Here is a 17,838-nt window from a genome sequence, read left to right on the forward strand (position 1 = left end):
AATTATACGTTATCATACAAACCTCCATGTGTATCCATGGGACAGAACCCACTCTAGTTATTTTAAAAGAAATAATTTAATAAAAAGTATTGGTAACCAGGCATTGGAGAATTCTATAGGCAGAGAGAAGCCAAATTATCACAAAGATAGACGTTGCAAGAAGCCCCAGGCTTGGGGGACTGAGGACATTGGAGTTATAAAAGCTTAAGTGCTGGGCGGCACCCGTGGCTCAAAGGAGTAAGGCACCGGCCCCATATGCTGGAGGTGGTGGGTTCAAACCCAGCCCCAGCCAAAAACTGCAAAAAACAAAAAACAAAACTTGAGTGCTGACAGAACTGAGACATTCAAGGAAGCTGTTGCTTCAGAGAGAGGGGCAGGATGCACCCATTTGCCACAATGTCTTCATAGGAGGCCACGTGTCTGAGCAGGTTGCAATTTTCGGATGTGACTGTAGATGTCACTGTTGACAGATAAACGTGACTTTAGCAACACTGATCTACCTGCCCGCCTGTCTTGTGGGACTGCTGGCCACCCTGTGCCATTCCCAGCCTGGAGAGCCCTTAAGGGGCAACCACACTACAGCTGCCCTAGGGGTGCCCACCCTGCGGCTTTCCTCCACAGTCCCATCTGGCTGTCTCCGCTTTTCAGAGGTGCCTCATACTTTGGGGAACATCCCGGCTTTGCTTTATTGGGCCTTTCCCATTGTTTCTCCACCCTGGGCATTAGGGTAGGGTGGTGGCAGCCTGTGTCTTCTTGATCCATGAACCTGCTTTCTGGTTAATCATAATCGGGTGGTTTTTCAAGTATCAGAAGTAAACAAACCATTAAGTTAAACAGTCAGTTACTGTGCATATAGGTGGCAGGTAAGTCCTAAAGAGTGATCTTGGCTGAGTGAATCATACTGTGAGCAGAGGGGGCCTCATGGTCCCCAGTCACCTGGAAGGAAGAGGGGTAAAGTGACGTGGAATTCCACCTGCTACTCTTACCAGAGAGAAGCACCAAGGCTAACAGTGCTGAGGGTACTGAAGATGGGGTGGGTTCGGGGCTCTCGCAGCAGTGAAGGGGGTACCGAGAGGTGAGGGGGAGTTGCAGCAAGATGAGGACTTGGCTTTGAGCCATGTGAATAAATTGTGTGGCTGTGCGTGTGTGTTTGTGTCTATGTGTGTGGCGTGAGTGAACTGTGTGACTGTGTGCAAATGTGAGCATGTGAGTGTACACACGTGTGGCCTGGAGCACAGCTGAAAAGACTCAGAAAGCCTAAAACACCCTGGACTGTGTCCTCCCAGCTGGTACCCACCCTGCTTGTACCTCTGCTAGAAGGGCGGAGAAAGCTACGGCCTGCCCTCCACAGATGGTGGCTCAGCAGGCTCAAGCTGTCCCTGGACTCAGACCCTCTGCCCATTCCCCATGCCATTTACATCCTCACCAGGAAGAATCACATCACCTGGCCTGCAGTGAGCCTGGTGGCCAGGTCCTCCCCAGGGCGGAGGTGCCAAGGGGCCAGGCCCTGCACTGAGCCTCCCCTGCACTCTGCCCACCTGGGAGCACCTGAAGGTGAATCCCTAGAGAAGGTACCTGTCCTCTGAGAGGTAAGGGTGACCTGGTGCCCAGGCAGAAGCAGGTTCTAACTGGGTTCTGGGGCTCACGGTGGGGGAAGGCACAGGGATGAGGGAAGAAAGCTGATCACCCCTGGCTTGGCGACCTTTCCAAACCACGGCAGCCCTTTCCTCCTTCCAGCCTGTACGGCTCTGAAGCAGGGGCTGGACCCAGAGGCCTCCTAGGAGTAAAACAGGGGGGGCTGGAACCTGGCGGGAACCTGAGTCACCTGGAGCTGCCAGGGGAGGAAGGGACATAGGTTTCTGGACAACTTGAAGCCAGAGGGCAAGGCCCAGGCTTGAGGTTGGCCCCTCTACCAAAGTCCCCAACATGTCCTTTCTGAGTCCTAGGAGTTGGGCAGGCCCAGGCTCAGACTCCACTTTGAATCTTGGCTCCCCACAACCTTACTCTGGGCCCTCAAGCAGGTGGCACATCTTTGTGCCCCTGGTTTCTCCTCTGTAAAATGGGATGGAGCGACCACTTTCAGGACTTGCCTAAGGCTGGAGAATGAGCACCAAGTGCTGGGAATCCAAGGGGGAATCAAGAACAGGAATTCTGGTCTGGGCAGGGTGGCTCACACCTGTAATCCCAACACTCTGGGAGGCTGAGGTGGGTGGATCACTCGAGCTTGGGAGTTCAAGACCAGCCTGAGCAAGAGCGAGACCCCATCTCTAAAAATAGCCAGGCATTGTGGCTGGTGCTGGTAGTCCAGCTACTCAGGAGGCTGAGACAAGAGGATCACCTGAGCTCAAGAGTTTGAGGTTGCTGTGAGCTGTGACACCATGGCAAGAAAGTGAGACTGTTTCAAACAAACAAACAAACAAACAAACAAAAAAAAAAAACAGGAATTCTCTATTAGGTATGGTGTCTCACTTCTATAATCCTAGCACTTTGAAAGGCTGAAGGAGGAGAATGGTTTGAGGCCAGCAGTTCAATACCAGCCTAAGCAACAAAGTGAGAGTCCATCTCTTCCAAAAAAAGAAAGAAAGAAAGAAAAGAAAAAAAGAAAGAAAGAAAAGAAAGAAAGAAAGAAAGAAGGGAGGGAGGGAGGGAGGGAAAAAAAAGACAAATTAGCCTGGCATGGTGGCCCATATCTCTAGTCCCAGCTATTTAAGAGGCTGAGGCAAAAGGTTTACCACTTGAGTCCAGGAGTTGGAGACCAGCCTGGGCAATGTGCAAGACCCAGCCATGTGGTATGTACCTATAGTCCCGACTACTCAGGAGGCTGAAGTAGGAGGATTGTTTGCACCCAGGAGTTTCAGGCTGCAGTGAGCTGTGATTGTGCCGCTGTACTCCAGCCTGGGCAACAGAATAGGACCCTATCACTAAAAAAATAATAATAACAAACACAGGAGGGAGGGAAGGAGGGAAGGAAGGAGGAAGGAAGGGAGGGAGGGAGGGAGGGAGGAAGGAAGGGAAGAAGAGTCATTGAGTCCCTCTCCAGACTCTGGGAAGGAAACACAAAGGCCACTCAGGCATGGCCCACAGCAGGTCTGCCTCCCTCACACCAAGTGGGGACCCCGATGCTGGAGGCGGAGCCTGGGCACTGAGCAGGATCTGGGAGAAGAGCTTGAAACGTAGGCCCAGGCTTGGTGCCTGTAGCTCAAGTGGCTCAGGTGCCAGCCACATACACCAGAGCTGATGGGTTCGAATCCAGCCCGGGCCTGCCAAACGACAATGACAACTACAACCAAAAAATAGCCGGGCATTGTGGCGGGCACCTGTGGTCCCAGCTACTTGAGAGGCTGAGGTAAGAGAATCACTTAAGCCCAGGAGTTGGAGGTTGCTGTGAGTTGTGATGCCACGGCACTCTACTACCCAGGGCAACAGCTTGAAGCTTTGTCTCAAAAAAAAAAAAAAAAAAGAAAGAAAGAAAGAAAAGAAAGAAATGTAGGCCCAGGGCAGAGCAGAGCTGGAAAAGGAGGAACAGAGTGGTTTGGTTGTAGGGAGATGCTGCCTAAAGGGGGATATGGTAGTGGGAGGTCCTCAAGAAGGAATTCCGGAGAAACCTGGTCAAATCACCCTAGGTATGAGCAATGGAGCCTCCCAGCCCCAGTGGGGTGGGGAGAAGATCCCTAACACCCCACCCACAATGTGCCACACTTTTATACCTGAGCTGCAAGTTCCAGACAGCAGCACCCTGGCACCCACCTGAGCTGCCTGCCACCAACATCTACCTGTGAAAGTTGAGACTCCTTAGCTCTGTCATGCAGGCTTGGGTTAGAAAGTACCAGCTACACATCCTGCTTCTCTTCTCCTAGGCAGACATCACTAATCCATCACAGCACTCTTCCCCTTGAGCCTGAGTGATTCCTCAGAATCCTTCTGAACACATCATTCCAGGTGCCATCACTATTGGATGGTAGCCAGGCGGGGCAGAGAAGAAGTCTGAAGAAGTTTGGAAAGGCCCTGGATAAGCTGCTCTGTCTCCTGGTCCATTCTCTCTTGCCCCAGTTCTTGAGAAAGCCTGTGGATGCTGCACATATGCAGCAGCTGTTGGGAAGGCTGAGGCCAGCCCTGCAGCACCTGGACTAGGAGCTCTCCTCAGCAGACTTGATGCAGGTAAGGCTCTCCTGTCTGTCTGGCCCCTGGGGAGATTCTGAGTGCAGGGCTGAGCCACCACCCCAGCTGGCTTATCTCCCCAGCTCATTGCTGTCGGCTGCAACCTCTTCCAAGACCAGCCCCAGCTGGCAGAGTCAATGCAACTCAGGGCAAAATAATAACACCTACTCAGTCCATTGCATAGAACTGAGGGATGCAGGGAGTCCAACACCAGCAAGCTCTCCTCATGGAGAGGCAAGGGTGAAGCCCCTACCTTTGATCTCCACTGGCTTTTATTGTAATCTCAGGCATGAGAAAATACAGCACAGCAGAAAGCTTCAAAGAGAGAGTCAAGGTTAAAAACAAGGTGTTTATCTTTAGCTGCATGATTGAACTCCTAACACATTCTGCTTTCTGCACTTCTGTCTTGCCTTTTTCTTATCACTGCTAAACATTATTTAGGGCTGAGACAGTGTGCTATGTCCAGTGAGTACTGTTTTTAGTACTCAGGGTCAGCAGGGATGCTTGGATTTTGTCCAGATCTCTCTGTCCCTAGGACTTTTGGCCCGATGCTCTATCCTGCACGCCCATGTGGAGGCTTCCCTGAGTGCTGAGCTTGTCCAGGAAGCCCACAAGCTCATCCTCTAACCTCGGGACACAGGCAAGCTCAGCTGGCCCAGAAGCTAGTACAGCGGCTGCAGGAGTAGCTCCCCAGAATGGATTCAGCCTGTTCCCCTGCACTCTGTTGCCTGCAGTAAATTCGCTGTGTGTTTCCCAATGGCCTCCAGCTTCACTCCATCCCCAGGAAGTAGGAACTGTCCTATTTCTGAGCCAAGGCTATTAGGACAGGGAATCTTCCAACGTCACACAGCACAGAGTGAGTAGCATTCCAGCCTCCCCACGGGTTCTAGTTACCTTCCTTCAGGTACCAGCTGCATAATCTGGCCACTTACAGCCCAGGCAGCAAGTTTCTGGGCCTCTCTGCATGGAGCAGGTTGGCTGGTTGACCCCACCTCCCCAGTGGTGTTGTTCTCAATGGCCCTACAGCTACTAAGACCCCCATGTCTCTTCCTCCTGATCCTTTTCTAGCCACAGTTCAGGCTAGATCTACCTGCGGATATCCCCAAACCCTATTTCTGGAATGCTCCCGGGTTAGTTCTCATGGCCTCCTCCTCATTCTGAATGCTGGGGGGTGGGGGGTCCCATGCATAAGCCCTTCTCAGACAGGGTGTCCGTGAAGCGGTGCCACAGGGCACAGCCCCTCATCCTGCCCAGGGGAGAAGGAGGCAGGGGCACAGCCCTCCAGCAGCCCCGTGACAGGGACATCTCCCCAGCCCACTCCTCAGCCGCCTCGGAACTCTTGCTGCTAATGAGAGTTCCAGGCTTCCTGGCCTCATGACAACACCAAGGGAAACAAGAAGTTCTAGAATGCAGGGTCCTGGGCCTGGGTTGGAGAGGGCACAGGGGCAGAGGCTCCAGCTGGACACAGGCTCAGGTCCGCACCTAGCCCACTGCAGCTGGAGCCTGCCGCAGGAGTCCTGACATGTCCCTGGAGCTCTATCTGGACCTGCTGTCTGCACCGTGCCGTGCAGTCTACATCTTTGCCAGGAAGAACAGCATCCCCTTCGACTTCCAGTTTGTGGATCTGCTGAAAGGTCAGGTCTTCGGCAGCAGGGAGGCCTGGTCCTGGGGGGAGGCAGGGTTCACAGGGAGGAGCAGAGACATAGGACCCCACAAAAGTCCACAGGGAATGAAAAGGTGCCAAGAAACATGGAGGCTGCATCCCTGCCTTTGCCGGTCTCCACTAGTGACAGCCCCACACCCAGGTGAACAGGCTCTTCCAGGGTAAAGGGGGGAGGGTAGGAACAGAGAACCTTGGCTCCCCTTCTCCCTCCTCTGGGATGGCCCTTTCCCTGCGGCACCTGCCCACCAGGCTGGCACAGTGTGGAGGCGCCTGTCCACTCCACCTTCCAGAGTGCAGACCTGCTCAGGGCTGTGCTGACCCCACGGGAGGCCAGGGGGTCAGGCTCCAGCCCTGCCCCCCACAGAGAAGGGGTTCCAGGAGCTAGGCTCACAGAAGCAGAAGGCTCGAGTCTCGAATGTAGAGGAGGAGACACGGGAGCTGCTGTGGAAGTGAATGGGATTTGAACGGAGCCTCAGAAAAGCTTCCAACCCGAGGCGGCTGGCCCAGGGAGAGTTTCAGCACGTCTCCCATGTTGGATCCCTGTTCGGGGGACCCCAACTAAGGCTGAGAGGCTCCTCTTTGGACATTCCGCTCTGTGCTGGGCCCAGGCTCCCTGCTAACAGCTGCACGTGCTCTGCTCCTCTTCAAGAGGCGACAGTGAGGGGTCCCCAAGGGCTTCACGCCCAGAGCTGGGAAAGGGGGCTGGACACCTGCAGCTTCTGAGCCCAAGGGACACCTGCTGTTTCTGAGCCCTGGCAGGGCACAGGGGGGAGGTCATGATCCAGATCTGGGGTGAGGGCAGGCCAGGAGGTGGGAACCCTGATCCGGGTCCCTGTACTGTCACCACCTTTCCTACAACCTGGGGTGAGCCACGGTGTCCATCAAGGCCTGTTTCCTCTTCCTGAGAAAACAGAGAAGAAGGCATTTCTGTCCCTGGGAGTCCCATGTCTCTCTTCCCTGGGCTCTCCCAGTCTCAGGCCTTACCTGCCCCACTCAGGTCAGCACCACAGCAGGGAATACATCGGGATCAACCCTCTGCGGAAGCTGCCCAGCCTCAGAGATGGGAAGTTTGTCTTATCTGAAAGGTAACGTTCTTCCCCAGGGCCCTTCCGCCATCAGTCTGCTCTTCCTGGGAGACTCCGTGGGAGTGTTTGTCTTTCTCACTGTGGGAAATTTCACTTGTTCACTGAAGCATTACATAAGGAATATGTGGGTCACTATGAAAGTTCTGAGACAGCGTTATGATCCATTATTTCACTTCCAAGAAACACAGTTGACAGCATCCTCTCTGATTCACCCGTGCAAGTTTCAACTTGCTCCGCTCATCCACATTGCTAGGAGGGCTTCATCTGTTTCTGTCTGTGATTCTTGATTTTTGTGTATCTCAAAACTTTCATCATGATCTCCGTATTAACCAATGAGGAGCAGAATGACCCCACAACTCAGGGCCCAGCTCTAACCATTGTCAACTTGAACCCATGTGGCATCATGTGTCTCCAAGTCAGTCACCCTGCTGTCCAGATGCCCTATCATTTCATCCACAAATATTTAGGAATGTATCTTTAAGAGAAACGGGCTCTAAAAAAAAAAGCATTGCCACAGTATCATTAGAACAACTAATAAAATTAACAACAAGTCCTGTGTTTCATCATGTAACTAGCTCCTGTTCACAAGTCTCTGATTATCCCATAAATACTCTCTTGACAGTTTGTTTGAGTCAGAGTCCAAAGAAATTTCCTGTATTATAGCAGGTTGATCTGTCTCTCCTACCTCTTTTAATAGCTAGCGCCCTCCATGCCCTGACGTTTGACCTTTACATGTTTGTTGTTGTTGATAATGAAGAAACAGAGCCCTTTGTCCTGTGGAGTTTCTCACACTAGCCATCAATTGGCAAGGCCTGGGACATCCCCCAGAGTGTGTCTCCAATCTGTCCCCTCCTGTGTCCCCATGGCCTCTGCCCTTCCCAGACACCAATGACCTTCCCTGTTGTTGAGTCTGCTTTCTTGGGCACACCCTCCTTCTAGCACCAGAGGGATGGATCCTCTCATCCCCTGGTGTATGTAACCCGAATTTTAAGGATTAAGTCCACATCCTTCCTGCACCCCCAGGGACCTTCATCAAGGCCTCCACTATGTCTCTGATGGTTTCACTATCCCTGCTCACACCCACCTAATCTCGTCTTTCCAAATTCTCCAAATTCGCCTGGTTACCTCTCACCTGACCTTTCAACACCTGATGTTGCCCTGCAGGCATGCCTCTTCTTACATCACCCACCACTTCCTACTCACTCTGCAGGTCTCCTTTCCCTCCCTCATTGTCCGACAACTTTGGAGGAGCCCTTTCCTGGGATCCTTTGGGCTCCTTCCTGCCTAGAGCCTGCCTGTGCTGGGGAGACCCAAAAGTGGGTCCTGGACCATGCTGAGGCATTCAGGAAGGCAAGGGTAGAGCCCCTGACTTGCCCTTTCTGCAGCGTGGCCATCCTCTTCTACCTGTGCCGCAAGTACAGTGCACCCTCGCACTGGTACCCACCAGACCTGCATACGCGTGCCCGTGTGGATGAGTTCATGGCCTGGCAGCATACAGCCATTCAACTGCCCATGAACAAGATACTCTGGATCAAGGTGAGCAGAGCCATGTCTGGGGATTGGGGACAAGCAGACAAACAAGTTAGAAATCTTGAAGTCCAGTCCTGGGCCCACTAACTGTTGGTGAGCTCTGACTAGTCTCTATGCCTCTCTGAGTCTCATTCCTCAGCTCCCTCTCCTGCCTGGGCTGTCTGGAGCATGGACAGAACCACTGGGTACAAAAGAGTCTTATTCAGACAAGGGGAAGGGTACACAGAAGGAGCTGATATTACTCACCCCAGGACAGAGAATTGTCAGAATCAAAGGGCCCAAAGAGATCAGCAAATTTGAAGATGACTGATAACCAGTACACCTGTCACTACTTCTAATCTTATGACTATGACAGACATCACTAATCAATTGCAGAATCTGTTCCTGTTCAACTCCCCAAATCTTTCTGAATACATGATCCCAGGTAACATCCACCAATCGGAACTGTTAAAAGAGTTGACATTACTTTACGATCTTAGAAGCATACAAAGTCTGTCTAGTAGACAAGGACGCAGAGGCCTGGGGAGCAGGTGGGGCTGGGGTCCAGCCTCCTCTCCTTTCCTCTCCCCAACCCTGGCCAGTTGCTGATCCCAATGATCACAGGGGAGGAGGTTCCAGCTGAGAAGACAGAGCAGATCCTGAGAGAGGTGAAGAAGAGTCTGGAGCAATTTGAGGAGAAGTTTCTGCAGGACAAGATGTTCATCACTGGGGATGAAATATCCCTGGCGGACTTGGTGGCCCTGGTGGAGATGATGCAGGTGGGGTGGGGGGAGCCTGAGCAGGGGCAGGACGCCTCTATTGCTGTGACCAGTGGGGCCATAATTTGAAAACAGGCTGGTGAAGGCAGAGTGGCAGGCAGAGCCTCCACTGTGGGGGCTATGGGAGCCAGGCCTGGGTCCCAGAACTCAATCTGGGGTGGGAGGCAATATGAAGCACAGGGTCTTTTGTTTTGTTTAGTTTTTTTTTTGCAGTTTTTGGCCGGGGCTGGGTTTGAACCCGCCACCTCCAGCATATGGGGCCGGCGCCCTACTCCTTTGAGCCACAGGCACTGCCCTGTTTTGTTTTGTTTTTGAGACAGAGTCTTGCTCTTTTGCTCAGGATAGAGTGCTTTGGCATTAGCCTAGCTCAAACTAGGGGTTTAAATCTCAAACTCCTGGGTTTAAACAATCTTCCTGTCTCAACCTCCCAAGTAGCTGGGACTATAGGCATCCACCATGAACCCCTGGCTAATTTATTTCTATTTTTATAGAGACAGGGGTTTTGCTCTTGCTCAAGCTGGTCTCAAACTCCTGAGATCAAGCAATCCTCCTGCCTCGGCCTCCCAGAGTGCTGGGATTACAGATGTGAGCCACCATACCTAGTCCCAGCACAGGGCCTTTTGAATCAGGGAGGGGAGGGTCACAATCCTCCATGCTTGACAAAGATTGTCCAGTGTAGGGAGGAGCTAGTGGGTGAGCCTGTGATACAGAGAAGAACACCCTGCATTTCTCGGTCAATCCGCCAGGATCCCAGATGCCTCCTCCTCAGGCTCTCCCAAGAAACGTTCAGAGGCTTCTAACCTGTCCTTCAGGCCTTGCCTCTTTTCCAGAGCTACAGACGGACAGCTGTGCCAGGCAGCTCTCCTGCTTGGGTGTGAGGGCATCCATGGTGCATTTGAAGGCACATCTGGGAGTGGCACATTTATGTGGCCTCTACATGCAGGAGAGGGAGTGACAGAGACCCCTGGGGCATTCCAGATTCCCCATCTCCATCCTGTGTCTATTCCATCTGTGACCCCTCACCCAGGCCTTGGGTCAGCAGACTAGTTCTTTGCAGAGGCAGATGGGAAGGGTCCCTGAGACTGTAGGAAAGGACCCAGATGGGGCTGGACCCCAGGCTGACCACACTTTCCTCTTTGTCTGTCCACAGCCCCTGGGGAGCAACCATAACATCTTCCAAGCCAGCTCCAGGCTGGCTGAGTGGCGTATGCGGGTGGAGTTGGCAATTGGCTCTAGCCTCTTCTGGGAAGCCCATGAGCGCCTGGTGAAGTTGGCAGAATGGGACTGTTCAACGTTGGATCCAATGGTCAAGGAGAGGATTTGTGAGTTTCTGCAGAAGTACAAGTGACCCCAGAGGCAGCCCATCCTTCTGGGCTTGGATGGTCCAGCCCTCTGAGCCTCCTTCCTCAGGGTAGATGTTTAAAAAACAATTCTGTTTTATTGCCTAATAAAAAAATAGAACAACAGCTGGCACCCGCAGCACAGTGGTTACAGCCAGCCACGTGCACCAAGGCTGGCACGTTCGTGCCCAGCCCGGGCCTTCTAAACAACAATGACAACTGCAACAAGAAAATGGCTGGGTGTTGTGGCCAGCACCTGTAGTCCCAGCTACTTGAGAGGCTGAGGCAAGAGAATTGCTTAAGCCCAAGAGTTTGAGATTGCTGTGAGCACCATGGCACTCTACCCAAGGAGACATAGTGAGACTCTGTCTCAATAAATAAATAAAAATAAAAAAATAGAACAACTATCATGGCTGCTGAGCCTGGGACAGTTGGTGTAATTGTAGGGATTGGCATGGGAGCAGATGGTGTTCAAAGGTCCTCCCAGTTTCCAAATGGAATTTTAAAATGAAAGATTAAATATAATTACATTGTCACTAAAAATAGTTGATAACTTTAACAGCTTTTTTTTTCTTTCTTTTTCTTTACTTTTCTTTTCTTTTTTTTTTCTTTTTTGGAGATAGAATTTCACTTTGCTGCTCAGGTTGGAGTTCAGTGGTTTGATCATAGCTAACTGCAGCCTTGAACTTCCGGGTTCAAGTGATCCTCCTGCCTCAGCCTCCCAAGTAGTTGGAACTACAAGACATACCACCATGCCCAGCTTCCACTTTGAATAATAGAGCAACTGCAGAAGACCATACAAGGAAATAGAGGACTTGAACATTACTATGAACCAACTAGGATGTATAGAACACTCCACCCAACAATAGCAGGGGAAAGATTGTTCTCAAGAGTACTTGGAATATTCTCCAGCAGAGACCATATGTTCATTCATAAAATAAGTCCCAAATTTAAGGCAACTGAAATCATGCAAAGTGTGTTTTCCAAATACAATGGAATAAAATTAGAAATCAATAAAAGAAAGAAAATTTAAACTTCTCAAGTAGTAGAAATTAAACAACACACTATAAAACAAACAATGGGTCAAAGAAGAAATTACAAGCAAAATTAGAAAGTGCCTTGACCTAATGAAAATGAAAACACGATATACCAAAATATGTAGGATATAGCAAAAGGAGTACCTACGGGGAATTTATAGCTGTAAACACCTACATTAAAAAAGAGCAATCTCAAATCTCAACTTTACACCACAGGAAACTAGAAAAATAAGAGCAAACTAAACCCAACACCAGCAGAAGAAAGGAAATAAAAAAGATTAGAATGAAGTCTGGAGATAGGCTGGGCATGATGGCTCATGCTTGTAATCACAGTGATTTGGGAGGCCAATGTTGGAGGATCACTTTGCCCCAGGAGTTTGAGACTAGCCTGGGCAACATAGTGAGACTTCATCACTACCAAAAAAAAAAAAACAGGGAATTGATCAAGCCCAGGAATTTTACAATGAGCTGTGGTTGGGCTGCTGCACTCTAGCCGGGGCAACAGAACTATACCTTGTTAAAAAAAAAAAAAAAAGAATGGAGATAAATGAAATAGAAAATGGAAAAAAAGAGAGAGAGAGAGAAAGAAAAAATCAATGAAATCAAAAATTGGATCTTTGAAAAGATCAAAAAAATTAATAAATCTCTCTAACTTGAATAATCAAGTTTTTCTTGATTTAGGATTCAAATTAACAGTATTTTTTTTTTGCCTTTCCTCTTTTTTTAAATTTATTTATTTTTATTGTTAAATCATAGCTGTGTACATTAGTGCAATCAAGGGGTACAATGTGCGGGTTTCATACACAATGTGAAATATTCTCATCAAACTGTTCAATGTAGCCTTCATGGCATTTTCTTAGTCAAATTAACAGTATTTATTGGAAGGTGAAACATGGCGGTCGGCTGGAACTGTAAAACAAGCATGACTATATGAAGAAGAGGAAGGTTTACCTGAAGATGAGGCGACTGAATCAGAAAAAAACTTTAAGTTTGGTGAAAGAGCTGGATGCCTTTCCAAAGGTTCCCGATAGCTATGTAGAGACTTCAGCCAGTGGGGGTTCAGTTTCTTTAATAGCATTTACCACTATGGCTTTATTAACCATTATGGAATTCTCAGTATATCAAGACACATGGATGAAGTAGGAATATGAAGTAGATAAGGATTTTTCTAGCAAATTGAGAATCAATATAGATATTACTGTTGCCATGAATGTCAATATGTTGGAGCAGACGTATTGGATTTAGCAGAAACAATGGTTGCATCTGCAGATGGTCTAGTTTATGAACCAGCAATATTTGATCTTTCACCACAGCAAAAAGAGCGGCAGAGGATGTTGCAGCTGATTCAGAATAGGCTGCAAGAAGAGCATTCACTTCAAGATGTGATATTCAAAAGTGCTTTTAAAACTGCGTCAACAGCACTTCCACCAAGGGAAGATAATCCATCACAGTCTCCAGATGCATGTAGAATTCACGGTCACTTATATGTCGATAAAGTAGCAGGGAATTTTCACATAACTGTGGGCAGCACTTGTCAACCATGACTCTTCCAATTTTTCTCACAGAATAGATCATTTGGAGAGCTTGTCCCAGGAATTATTAATCCTTTAGATGGAACTGAAAAAATTGCTATAGATCACAACCAGATGTTCCAATATTTTATTACAGTTGTGCCAACAAAACTACATACATATAAAATTTCAGCAGACACCCATCAGTTTTCTGTGACAGAAAGGGAACGCATTATTAACCATGCTGCAGGCAGCCATGGAGTCTCTGGGATATTTATGAAATGCGATCTCAGTTCTCTTATGGTGACAGTTACTGAGGAGCACATGCCGTTCTGGCAGTTTTTTGGTAAGACTCTGTGGTATTGTCGGAGGAATCTTTTCAACAACAGGCATGTTACATGGAATTGGAAAATTTATAGTCGAAATAATTTGCTGTCGATTCAGACTTGGATCCTATAAACCTGTCACTTCTGTTCCCTTTGAGGATGGCCACACAGACAACCACTCACCTCTTTTAGAAAATAATACACATTAGCACCTCCCAAGTGAAGGAGAAAAACTTTTTGCCTGAGACACAAAACCTTTTTTAATAATAAAATATCATGCAATATGTTCAAAGAAAAGAAAATATGAGAAGCAGGAAACATACTTATTTTAAAATGGAAAGGGAAAAATAACCCCAAACTGAAATTCTAGATATGTTGTGTCTGTTCCAAATGTCCTAGAAGAAATTATGCAGCTACTCAGTGAATAAGCCCAACAGGAGTATTGCCTTGAAAATAATTCCTTCTCATACTTTGACAGCAAATGGGCAGAATGGAAATCAGGCCTTGCTTCTTGGTGACAAAAAGCCCGAAGGAAAGAAATGAAACTAAGCCGGGCATTGTGGCAGGCGCCTGTAGTCCCAGCTGCTTGGGAGGCTGAGGCAAGAGAATCGCTTAAGCCCAGGAGTTGGGGGTTGCTGTGAGCCATGTGAGGCCACGGCACTCTACCGAGGGCCATAAAGTGAGACTCTGTCTCTACAAAAAAAAAAAAATGAAATGAAACTAAATCTAAAGAAAAAGACATTGATAAGTGCAAATATTTGCGTCCTTTTGTTTTTAAAAGATATGATGTCAGAATAAAATATGGAAAACATGGAAAAAAACAGTATTTATTGGAAAACAAAGTGGAGACATCACTATTGATCTTACATATGTGCAAAGGATCATAAATACTATGGATAATTGCATCTAAACAAATTAGATGACTTAGATCAAATGAGCAAATTTCTAGAAACACACAATCTATTGAAACTAACTCTGGGGCGGCGCCTGTGGCTCAGTGAGTAGGGCGTCGGCCCCATATGCCGAGGGTGGCGGGTTCAAACCCAGCCCCGGCCAAACTGCAACAAAAAAATAGCCGGGCGTTGTGGCGGGCACCTGTAGTCCCAGCTACTCAGGAGGCTGAGGCAAGAGAATCGCATAACCCCAAGAGTTAGAGGTTGCTGTGAGCCATGTGAGGCCACGGCACTCTACCGAGGGAGGTACAGTGAGACTCTGTCTCTACAAAAAAAAAAAAAAAAAAAACTAACTCTGAAAGTAATAGAATAGCCAGGAGCAGTGACTTATGCTGTAAACCCAGCACTTGGGAGGACAAGGCAGGTGGATTGCCTGAGCTCATGAGTTTGAGACCATCCTGAGCAAAAGAAAGACTCCGTCTCTAAAAAATAGCTGAGTGTTGAGGTAAGCACCTGTAGTCTCAGCTACCTGGGAGGCTGAGGCAAAGTAATAGAATATTTCAATATACCTATGATGAGTAAAAAGATAGAAATATTCATTTAAAAAATTTCTACAAAGAAAAGCCCAAGACCCGATGGTTTCACTAGTGAAGTCTACCAAACACTTGAATTAAAACTGAACCATTACAAACTCTTCCAAAAACCTGAAGATGAGGAAGCATTCCCCAACTCATTGATGAGACCAGAATTACTCTGAAACCAAAGCCAGAAAAAAGACATCACAAGAAAATAAAATACAAAGTAATGTCCTGTGAATGTAGACAACAAAATCCTCAATAAAATATTAGCAAAATGGAGTCCAGCAGCATGTTAAAAGGATTATTCACTTTGGCATTTATCTCAGGAGGGCAAAGATGGTTCAATGTATGAGAATCAATTCATGTAAATGCACCATATTAATAAAGGACAAAAATCACACGATCATTTAAAAAATGCAGAAAAAGCATGATGAAATCACTCAACAGATGTAGACTAGAAGGGAAATTCCTCAACCTGATGAAAATCACCTATGAAAAACTTACAACTAACATTGTACTTAGTGATGAAAGACTGAATACTTCTGCTAATTTCAGTAACAAGACAAAAATGATCACTTTCACTACTTCTATTTAACATTATACTGAAGGCTCTAGCCAGGGAAGTTAGGCAATAAAAAGGAATAAAAGACATCCAGATTGGAAAAGGAAAATGTAAAACTATTTCTTTTCACAGGTGACAAACTGTACATAGGAAATCCTTGAAGTCACTAAAAAGCAACTAGTTGTAATAAACAAGTTTTGCAAGATTGCAGGATTCAAGATCCATGCACAAAAATCAATAGTATAACATTTGCAATGAATAATCATAAAATGAAATTAAGGAGGAAAGATGGCCGACTGGAGCCAGCTTTCCACAGAGGCTCCCATCCAGAAGGAGAGTTAAAGGACAGAAGTTTAGCAAGTAAGCTGATGGTTTGGAGCTGAGCCAAGAGAGAAGATTGAAGAGTGCACATCAACCCTGATGAGGTAAGCTGCGACCCCAAGGAAAAAAACAATAGGTACAAAATCCATTGCCAAGCAGATGGGAGTCCCCTCCCCCATGAGAATGGCTCACAGTATACTTTCTACAAACAAGTGAGCAGAGTTCTGATATCTTCCTATTTTATCCCACAGGAGAAACCCTCTAAAAACCAGAACTCCTTTCCCAGAGAGGACCCACTAGTGTGCCATGGCACTCTCCCACCAGGCATAAAACTGTATATATTCTCTACCTGCAGTTCCGAACTCCCAGCACTCCCCTCCACCCTCACCCCGAGGTCTGGTAGCCTGTCCCTCTTGGAGTCCAGAGTCTTGGGCATTTTCTCAAGAGGTGTGGACAAGGCATGGGCTGCTGAAGATCTGTGCTGATTCTGTGGCACAGGGTTAAAGAGAGGAATGTGGACCAAGGGAGCCATATGGGAGAGGGAGAAGCGGTGTCACGTTGCATAGAGCAGCAGTGGCAGTGGTGGGAAAAATAGGGCTCACACCCCTGGGGATATTTTGGAGAGACACTCCCCACCTCTCTTGGCAACCAGAGAAAGCCAGGCCTCTACTCTGGTGGCAGCCACTGGTGGAACAGATCTGGCACTGAAACACAGGCCCAGTGAGTAAAGGGTATGCCTGAGGTGGTACCTGTGGCAGGGACAGAGACTAGAACATGTGCGTTCAGAGATGGCATACTCCCAGAGCGGGGCTGAGTCAGAAGTGCTGCTTTAGCGAGCCTAAGAAGCACCCGGCCCCCAGGGGAACATAGCTGAGACCAAAGCAGGTGGGGCAACAGCACCAGCCCAGAGCGAAGCAGAAACTGAGAGCTCAGTGTGAGCACCAGCTCAGGCAGAGGCAGGAACTGAGAGCTGGGTGTGAGCTCTAACCGTGCCCACCCCAGCACAGAGTGCAGCAGAGACAGAGATGCCAGCTCCATGAGAACTGGGGCAACAGCAGCGGCACAAGGTGGGGCCGAGTCACAGTTTCTTTTTTTTTTTTTTTGTAGAGACAGAGTCTCACTTTATGGCCCTTGGTAGAGTACCGTGGCCTCACACAGCTCACAGCAATCTCCAACTCCTGGGCTTAAGGGATTCTCTTGCCTCAGCCTCCCGAGTAGCTGGGACTACAGGCGCCCGCCACAACGCCCGGCTATTTTTTGGTTGCAGTTTGGCCGGGGCCGGGTTTGAACCCGCCACCCTCGGTATATGGGGCCGGCGCCCTACCGACTGAGCCACAGGCGCCGCCCCGAGTCACAGTTTCTGTGAACTCAAACAGCACCTGACCAGCAGGGGAATATAGCCAGGACAGAAACACAAATTCCACGAGAATATAAGTGGCAGCAACATCAATCTGGGGTAGGGCTGGAACTGAGTGAATCACCCCAGCCAGCTTCCATTAAGCATCTTGGTTGTCAGGCTTCAGCTCCCCCTGCTGGCTGGTGGCAGAGTACAGCAGTCTGGCCTAGGAAACAGATCTCCTTGTGACTCAGGCAGAGCATCTGCTCATTGGAGGGAAATGGGTCACAGCCCTGCAGGGTTACCAGTGACTGAGTGTGACAGAGGTGTAAGGTAGGGAAAGAGGCATCAACCTTCCTGGACTAATCCATTTGCTGGGTGGGTCCTTCTGACTCCATGGAGCACTGGAGCGAGTTATACTTGAGCTGCCAACAGACCCCTGCTATCTAGTTGCTTGAGACCTTTTGAACTCTCCCACCTGAGACCGGTGGTGACTGGGATAATTGATTTGGACCTCTTGAACTGGGCCAATCACCCGAGGACTATCCAAATTGGTATCCTGGGTGTGTGGTGGTGGGAAGGTTTGATTTTCTTTTTCCAGTTGTTGCCTGTGTGGGGATGGGGTGACTTAGTTGCTGGTATTTCTCCACAGCTGAGACTTCAACCCAGAGTTACTGATTCACTAGGATTGGACAGAGATCAGCTGAAAACAAGACAGAGCTACTTAGCCCCACCACACC

General features: G+C 48.6%; 1 protein-coding gene and 1 pseudogene across 2 annotated transcripts; both read left to right on the forward strand.

The window, feature by feature from the left end:
* Nucleotides 1-5,680: 5,680 nt before the first annotated feature.
* Nucleotides 5,681-10,542, forward strand: LOC128583144 (glutathione S-transferase theta-4). Its single transcript, XM_053587085.1, has 5 exons — nt 5,681-5,792; nt 6,819-6,906; nt 8,292-8,442; nt 9,018-9,194; nt 10,345-10,542. The coding sequence occupies exons 1-5, from the start codon at nt 5,681-5,683 to the stop codon at nt 10,540-10,542; spliced, it is 726 nt and encodes a 241-aa protein (XP_053443060.1).
* Nucleotides 10,543-12,462: 1,920 nt separating this feature from the next.
* On the forward strand, nt 12,463-13,710 carry LOC128583138 (endoplasmic reticulum-Golgi intermediate compartment protein 2-like; annotated as a pseudogene). The gene has a single exon (XR_008379388.1). The product of XR_008379388.1 is annotated as an endoplasmic reticulum-Golgi intermediate compartment protein 2-like (transcript).
* The last annotated feature ends 4,128 nt before the right edge of the window (nt 13,711-17,838 follow it).

Source organism: Nycticebus coucang, chromosome 4, assembly GCF_027406575.1.
Source record: "Nycticebus coucang isolate mNycCou1 chromosome 4, mNycCou1.pri, whole genome shotgun sequence".
In the NCBI taxonomy this organism is placed as follows: domain Eukaryota; kingdom Metazoa; phylum Chordata; class Mammalia; order Primates; family Lorisidae; genus Nycticebus; species Nycticebus coucang.

Coding starts and splice junctions, on each gene's coding strand:
- LOC128583144 (XM_053587085.1), top strand. CDS start 5,681: ATGTCCCTGGAGCTCTATCTGGACCTGCTGTCTGCACCGTGCCGTGCA. Junction 8,443..9,017: donor ACAAGATACTCTGGATCAAG/GTGAGCAGAGCC, acceptor AACCCTGGCCAG/TTGCTGATCCCAATGATCAC. Junction 9,195..10,344: donor CCCTGGTGGAGATGATGCAG/GTGGGGTGGGGG, acceptor GTCTGTCCACAG/CCCCTGGGGAGCAACCATAA.